This window comes from Montipora capricornis, chromosome 10, assembly GCF_036669925.1.
Source record: "Montipora capricornis isolate CH-2021 chromosome 10, ASM3666992v2, whole genome shotgun sequence".
Taxonomy (NCBI): domain Eukaryota; kingdom Metazoa; phylum Cnidaria; class Anthozoa; order Scleractinia; family Acroporidae; genus Montipora; species Montipora capricornis.
In genome coordinates, this window is record NC_090892.1 from 49,040,222 (window position 1) to 49,047,721 (window position 7,500).

Here is a 7,500-nt window from a genome sequence, read left to right on the forward strand (position 1 = left end):
GCCAATATCTAGCTATGCTGACTTCACGCTTGGTCAATATAACCCATATTTAAATCATCAACGAATTGCGGACAATTTAGGAAGGCACTCTTCTAAGCCAATCAATGATTACATCGGTTAGCGGCTTATTCCCTTTTGCTTAGAGTTCACTGAAGAACGAGGAAGTATGTTTTACTTCGGTAGTTTTTCTTTGAGAACAATTATCAAACAACGCTCCGAGAAGCGTTTTACAGACAAACCAAAGCAAGTGACTTGATTCCGTACGGCGAGCTTGGCTATATGGTATTTTCAGAAATTCCCAGTTTGCATTCCAGTGAATTTTCTTGGCCATAAGGCCCCTCACAATATCATAATATTTGGCCTTTTTAAAATTGCCACAAACAGCTGCTAACATTTGTGAAGCTTAAAGCAGGCCTAATTAAGGACTGCCCACATTCGCAGCAAAGTGCTCCTTCAAGGGTCGCCGTAAAGGAACAGCCACTTGAAATCGGAAACATGAAACGAAAAGACATGTTATTGCTGCAGAAAAGCCCGACAAAATATACTTTGTCAATGTCAAGACGCGCCGAATCCAATACATTTTTACATGAAAAGCTAGCAACTTGAGCGATAATGGTATATTCAATTAAATAACACAGATTACAGCGAAAAAAATATTAATCGTTGTTCCGTTTACAGCATATTTTTATTACGCGCTAAGCAAAGGCGTTTCGGAACACTGACCATTAACGGGAAAAGAGTTCTCTGAGTTCTCCTTATGATTCGACCGTGCTTTTCAACCTAATTAATTTTACTGCAAAGCGCGCGCCTCTGTAAAAAAAAAAGGCCACCTCGCCATCCCCTCGCGATTGAACATTCCTGACAAATCCGCAAGGTTAGAAAGAAAAGAAAAGGAAAGGAACTTTATTTAAGTGTCTAGTCGTTCTAGCGCTGGAGCGCTAATTGGGGACACTGTAAACTGAAATGAACAATGAAAGTAAATCAAGTCAAATGTTGGTTTTTGAGGAGAGGGGAAACCGGAGTGCCCGGAGAAAACCTCTCGGTGCAGAGTAGAGAACCAACAAACTCAACCCACATATGACGCCGAGTCCGGGCCGGGAATCGAACCCGGGCCATATTGGTGGGAGGCGAGTGCTCTCAACACTGCGCCATCCCTGCACCAAGGTGAATTACGCTTGTTTTATTAAATCTCGATGGCACCATATTCTAGAAAATCTATCGTTAAATCTTGTTAATTACTCATTTCACTCCGGCCGACCTCGAGCGCCCGCAAACATCGGGAAATGCCATGGTATTTTGCCCCGTGTTTCATTCAGTTTACTGACTACCCAAAGTGAAGCAAAGGAAAAATAGTTTTTGTCGTCTTTTGCCGGCAGTTACATGCAAATAAGTGGCCAAGTAAAATGTCTTGCTGTCGTTTCTGTTACCCTAAACCTAAGCAAAACTGTCTTTTAACGGAAATTGCCAATATTTTTTTGTTTGGTTGTTTTTATATTCATCCGGATTAAATCCAATTTGGTGTAACTGCAGCACTGTCACAGAAGTGTCTGATTTTAACACACCTTGGACCCAGAAGCCCTGCCGTCAACGATCATAACAAACCTTTAAAATACTTTAATTAAAAAGAGACAATATCATTTTTAAAATGACTTGCGCGGCCATACTCGAAAAAAACCTCTCTCGCTTCCGTACGGGAGCGTTTAGAACTTTAAATCGTCGAACGGGAACGCGCAGATTTCACGGGAGTTTTGGTTATGCTCAGAGCCTCTGACCTACACGCTTCATTCACTGTGAACCACAACGCTTTTTCTTGTCCACTTCCACAGTGTGCTGACTGAGGAGGCGCTGTTGGAAAAAGAGGACAGATATTGGTACTAAGACAAATCACGGCATTTCGCGGACCTTCTGTTTAACACCTCCCGCGATAAATTGGCGAAAAGAAATTCAGTAGCAAAATTTAACTTGCAGTGACCACTAACCGTGAAAATAACCATTTCCTCGGGAAAAACACACGACCGATCGTTCTAAAAATTTTAATTTACTGCTCAGTTTTTAACAGGTTTTACCCCTAGGGACGCATGGTAAATAAATTAAAGTCGTGCAAGGTTATCGTAACCGTATCAAATCCCGTGACAGCGGTTGCTTTCTCGTTCGAGAATTTGCGCTTTGGCATTATGTCAAGAAGATATAATAAAGCTTTATTTCGACGGCAATAACACCGCCTTACTGACTTCACGATAAGAGCATCGACGTCTTAGTGTGTGATTACGACTCTGATATTTTCTACAGACGTTGTTTTATGAAAACGCCGTAACAGCCTAGCGAGATTAGTAGATAAAACAGGAGTAATTTGTTTTTCATTAGGCGGCTCCAGAGTCCAATGAAAACAAAATTAAAATCGTTGACTTAATGGACGGATTTATCTACAACAAGGCCTATTGAATATGACAAATAAGAAGCACATTATATTCTCATGTTTCCCTTCCTCTTTGTTTGAGAATAGTTATCGTAATGTGATAATTGATTGGAAAAACCTGATGACAACTCCCGTCGGCGAAGTGGTTTCCTGTGAAGTTGCAGCCTGGCTACGATAATGTCGTTTTGTCTTGCGCAATAATCACTGACAAATTCTTGCACGAAAAGCAATAACTGATATTCAATAGCCTGACGAGGTTTTGTGTGTAAGTGAACAACATAGCTTTTTTTTCTTTCGGTCTTGTTGTGATTATGATGGGAATTATTACGCTACCCGGTCTTGTCTGAAGACTCGGAATACGCGGACGTGCAATGGCACGGAGTCAGTTTTTATAATCCCAGTGATTTGAGGTCCTAAATCTCAAATTGTTTCCGAGCTTCAGATTGGATTAACTAAACGATGCCCGGTTTTCTTAAGGTCATTTGACATAGTAATGCCATGGTAACTAAAGAGCATTCATCTTCACACCTAACAAACTTGAGCTTGCCAAATTTGAAAAACAAAGCTCTTCCATGATTTAAGGTCCTAAATTTCAAATTGTTTCCGAGCTTCAGATCGGATTAACCACACGATGCCCGGTTTTCTTAAGGTCATTTGACATAGTAATGCCATGGTAACTAAAGAGCATTCATCTTCACACCTTACTGAACAAACTTGGGCTTGCCAAATTCTTCCATGATTTAAGGTCCTAAATTTCAAATTGTTTCCGAGCTTCAAATTGGATTAACTACACGATGCCCAGCTTTCTTAAAGGTCATTTGACATAGTAATGCCACGGTAACTAAAGAGCATTCATCTTCACACCGAACTGAACAAACTTGGGCTTGCCAAATTTGAAAAACAAAACTCTTCCACAAAGAGTTAAGAAGAGTAAAATTATTGAAACAAAAACGAGCACTTCCTCTAATCCAGAACAGGGAACAAAAAACAAAACAAAACAAAAACCAAAAACAAAATCCGGCAAAAACAACGAATTAATGAAAACTGCGCAGGCTCAACTATTACGTTTGCAGTTGATCAAAGCTGCAAAGGAAATATTTGCGACATAACACATCATGTGGTCTAGCCATCGGTACGAAAGTAATAAAAAATAAAAGTTTTGTATTTCTACGATGCATTTTTTATATATTTTTTTAAAGCTCAAAAATAATTTCATAGAGATTTTAGGTAACCTCATCATTCTACAACAGAAGTTCGAGTAAGATAATTGCATCAACATTCAACAATGTCTCAGCTTTTCACGGTAACACTGTACTGGAACCAGAGTAAATCGACAAACGATAAATCAAAACAAAGCATTAATGAATTGAAACAAGAAAACGAGCTTCTTAATTGACGACAAAAAAAAAAATTAATAATAATAATAATAACGATAAACCGTGACCCTTTAATTCTTTTGGAAAGTTTGGTTGGGTCCTGTTCACAAGGAGGGAGGGTATAACCATACTGCTAGGGTTACCCTAGTGGAAGGGCCAAAGATAGCCCGGGTTTACCAGCAAAATTTTACAAGTAGGGTTACCCAAGGGCCAGGGTATCCCTATCTGCCTTGTAAACACATTGCTCAAAGAAAGAAGAAATGTGTGAGCGCTAGGGTAACTAACCTCCTTGAAGGCAGGGCCTTAGTAAGCGCTTGCTTCGAATACTATATCCACTCGCAATTATAACACAAAAAGCGAGTCAAAAGTGCAATTCTACTATACAAATTTCCAGTTTCTACAGAAACTGTGGTACTGCGTCGATGGGAGAGTGAAACATGAAAATTTGGTTTTATGAAAGGACTTACGTGTTGATAAAGGTCGAATTACCACCGTGAAAGCTCAGTTTTCCAATCTTTCACGGTGCTAACTCCACCTTTATCGACACGTTTGATAAAACAAAACTTTCATGCAATTCTACTATGCCTGGGAAGCAGAATCTTTCACCCGAAGTCAGTTCGTCCGCACTGAAAACCCGTTCGCCCGATACGTAATATATGACAGAACTTCCAGCAAAAATAACTTTTGAAGTAAATTTGTTTATACAAAAGGAAAGGAAAAGGAAAATAAGTTTATTTAAGTGTATAGTTGTTCTAGCGCTGGAACACTAATTGGGGACACTGTAAACGTCTTCAAGAGTAGTCTGGGCAAACAGGTGCAGTTCGGGCGAATGGACTTTAATTTCCGGACGAATTGACTGGCTGTCAGGCGAAGCGACCACAAAGCCTCAAAGTTTTCAATTGACAAAAAAGAAACACATGGTTTTCAACATTGCTTAGAGGGCGAAGCTAAGTTACTAGGGAACAGGGAATTCTGCATTTCACTCACGTCATCAATTATGATGCCTTCAACCAAAACAGAAGAAAATGTTTGCGTAAGAGAAGATTTTAATTCCCGGAGGATTAACCTTCGAACACAGACATGACCGTGACGTCATATTCGTATGGCCGTGATGTCATATACATCTGCACCTCACATTTCTTTCCAAAGCGACTCCCCCAACCTGTCATTATAACTGCAACAGCATACAAATTCGATTAATCACTATTCTAGTAACAACGAGATGTTGATGGTGTCACACACCTCATAGGAACCAAAAGACGATCCCTCGGCGAAGAGTAATTTAAAGTTTGACCGAACTTCGTCCCCTGACAATGCGTACACAGCTAACGGTGGTCAAATGACGTTGAGTGGTAGAGATTATTATTTGGACCTGCTAAGTAAGGCTGGCCTGGCCTTTTCGAAAAGGTCGAGTAAACAATCGCCTACAGCTGCATGCCTCACCAATGTATTCGCCAGTAAAACACATTTCTTTGAGGTATAAGCCGGGGTTTGGAATCCCGCATTGTGTAGAGGGATCACACCAGCCTCCTTAGCCAACATTCCTACATACACATCGTCAATTTTGAACTTGGGAATAGCGTTGAATATATCCACGAAAGAAATCACCACATCTCGTGATAGAACATACCCCGGGCCAGCACAGAAGTCGGGGTAATGCGTTTCGTTGTATTCCTCTTCAGTTACGAGCCATTTTCCGCCTCTTAGAACGCGAGGGTTTTTGTACAAGTGTCCAAGGAAGAGACTTTTTCTCGGTGTCTGAGGTTCTTCCAATACTCTAAGCAACGACTGTGAGTTTACAAACACATCATCGTCAGCTTTGAGTAAGAAAGTAAAATTGCAATATTTCGCTGCCCATTCGAATCCCATCTCTATCTTTAGAGTTTGATTCCAGTAGTCCTCGAAGTAATCGCCTCGGATCAAATCTCCGTAAAACGCCTCTTCCCGCAATAGCTGTTTGGAATGGTTAGTATTGCGTGTTTGCCCAAGCATGAAGATTGTCTTCCAGCGAGGGTTTAGTGAACTATCGGAACCCCAAGTTTGACGGATTGCTCTCCGCCTGTCGAAATAAGCAGGAGCTGAAGCCACTAAAATAAGAAGGAAATAATGCTGCTGACATAGCGTTCGTGTGGTTAAAGTGCTCTTGTGTTCATAGAAGACCTCTTGATTTACCAGTGAAGATTCTTCGACAAGGAATGGTTTGTTCGATCGATCTTCTGTCGACTGTGGTATCACCTCAATTTTTGTGTAAACTTGCACTGATCGGAGCTGTCGTGATCGCGCAGAGCTGGAAGAAAAAGTCTGTCCTGACTCGGTCCATTCCCTAGCAAAAATGACCATCATCATAAGCACTACAGTTGCGTAGAGGAAGGTAACAGCTCTCTTTACCCAGCGTTTATACGATACGCTTAGGTACACTCCTTTCATGTTGCCTCTTCTGTGGAGGGACGTCTAATTTCTTCGATTTGCTATCAAAAACACTACTGGCCCCCTTCTCCGTTTAGAAAGGTCGTGATTAGTTGCTCGAGGCAGAGTAAGATCATTCTACATTGCTAATCGGAATGGTTCATGCACGTGAGACAACGCAGTGAACTATTTATTTCAAGTTGTGCCAAGCGCCACGACAACCAGCCCATTTGTGTATCGCAACAAAAGACGGTCTTAATACATAAAAGGTGCTATTTTACGCAAGTGAGTTAAATTCCCGGAGGACACAGTAATTGAGCAATACAAAACCCTTGCTATTGCGTTTGTTTCGTAAAAATGCAGGAACTCAAGTTTGACGTTATTTTTAACATTTTTACGCAAGTTAAATTCCCGGAGGACACAGTAATTGAGGAATACAAAACCAATGCTATTGCGTTTATTTCGTAAAAATGCAGGAACTCAAGTTTGACGTTATTTTGAGCATTTGTTTAACTGAGAAACTTTTAACCTAATCGTGTTGTAAAAGGTTTGTATCTTGTAGTTTAACTAATCGTTACTGCCCCCAAGAGTGCGTTTTAAATGTAGTAGTGCAATTTCTTTGCTCTTTTTGTCGTGTACGAGAGCTTCAGAAATACCTTTCAAGTGAATAAAACAAACGTTTTATGCAAATGAGTAGCACATTAATTTTGAATCACATTTCCGCCAGGGCCGATTACAATGGAAAATCTATTATTTATGGGGTACTTTTAAAGGACTGTCATTTCTTTTCCAGCCAATTTGATTGAAAGAACTAAAAGAATGCTCGAGACAAATAACTGGTAAGCGAAACCGAACGCTATCGCTTTGCGTGTGTTAGGTTAGGTTGAAAAAAAGTTTGTAGGAAGATTTTCAAGGCAGTCAATAAAAGTAGCAATTGCATAATTAATTTCGACGCTCAATAATTAAAAATCGCTTTTTGTAGAACAATGATTTTACAGCTGGTTTGTTACTAGCGACGCAAGGGTAATCAATAGCAAATAACACAGAGGTATCAAACTTGTCGTTAATTAGTACTTTTTGTGCAAACAACCAATTCCGAGTTCCTCAAAGCTTGCGTAAATTGTAGCAAGTCTCTAGACTGGCATGGTATTCACCAAGGGTTTGCGCAAAACAATGAATGAGCAACCCGGGGAAACCATTTGTCTACTTCTGATTTTTCTATTATCGTTAAATCAGAACACTAAACTTCCGATAGGGATTGTGGAATGCCCCTTGCTTCGCGCTTCACCGAACCACGCTACC

General features: G+C 40.4%; 1 protein-coding gene and 1 long non-coding RNA gene across 2 annotated transcripts in view; both read right to left on the reverse strand.

Moving 5' to 3' along the window:
• LOC138022430 (uncharacterized) overlaps positions 1–2,851 on the reverse strand; it is an 8,571-nt gene extending 5,720 nt beyond the window's left edge. Inside the window, exons 1-2 of the long non-coding RNA XR_011126574.1 lie at positions 1,980–2,851; positions 1–1,845 (exon numbers count right to left, since the gene is read on the reverse strand). The exon at positions 1–1,845 is cut by the window's left edge and continues 5,720 nt beyond it. This is a non-coding gene — a long non-coding RNA (uncharacterized lncRNA). The remainder of the gene's footprint in view (positions 1,846–1,979) is intronic.
• A 2,182-nt stretch (positions 2,852–5,033) lies between these two features.
• Positions 5,034–6,348, reverse strand: LOC138022433 (beta-1,3-galactosyltransferase 5-like). Its single transcript, XM_068869560.1, has one exon. The coding sequence runs from the start codon at positions 6,217–6,219 to the stop codon at positions 5,155–5,157; it is 1,065 nt and encodes a 354-aa protein (XP_068725661.1). The 5' UTR covers positions 6,220–6,348; the 3' UTR covers positions 5,034–5,154.
• Between the last annotated feature and the right edge of the window lie 1,152 nt (positions 6,349–7,500).

What these genes read in the sequence shown, in the direction of transcription:
- LOC138022433 (XM_068869560.1), bottom strand. Translation starts at nt 6,219, where the DNA reads ATGAAAGGAGTGTACCTAAGCGTATCGTATAAACGCTGGGTAAAGAGA.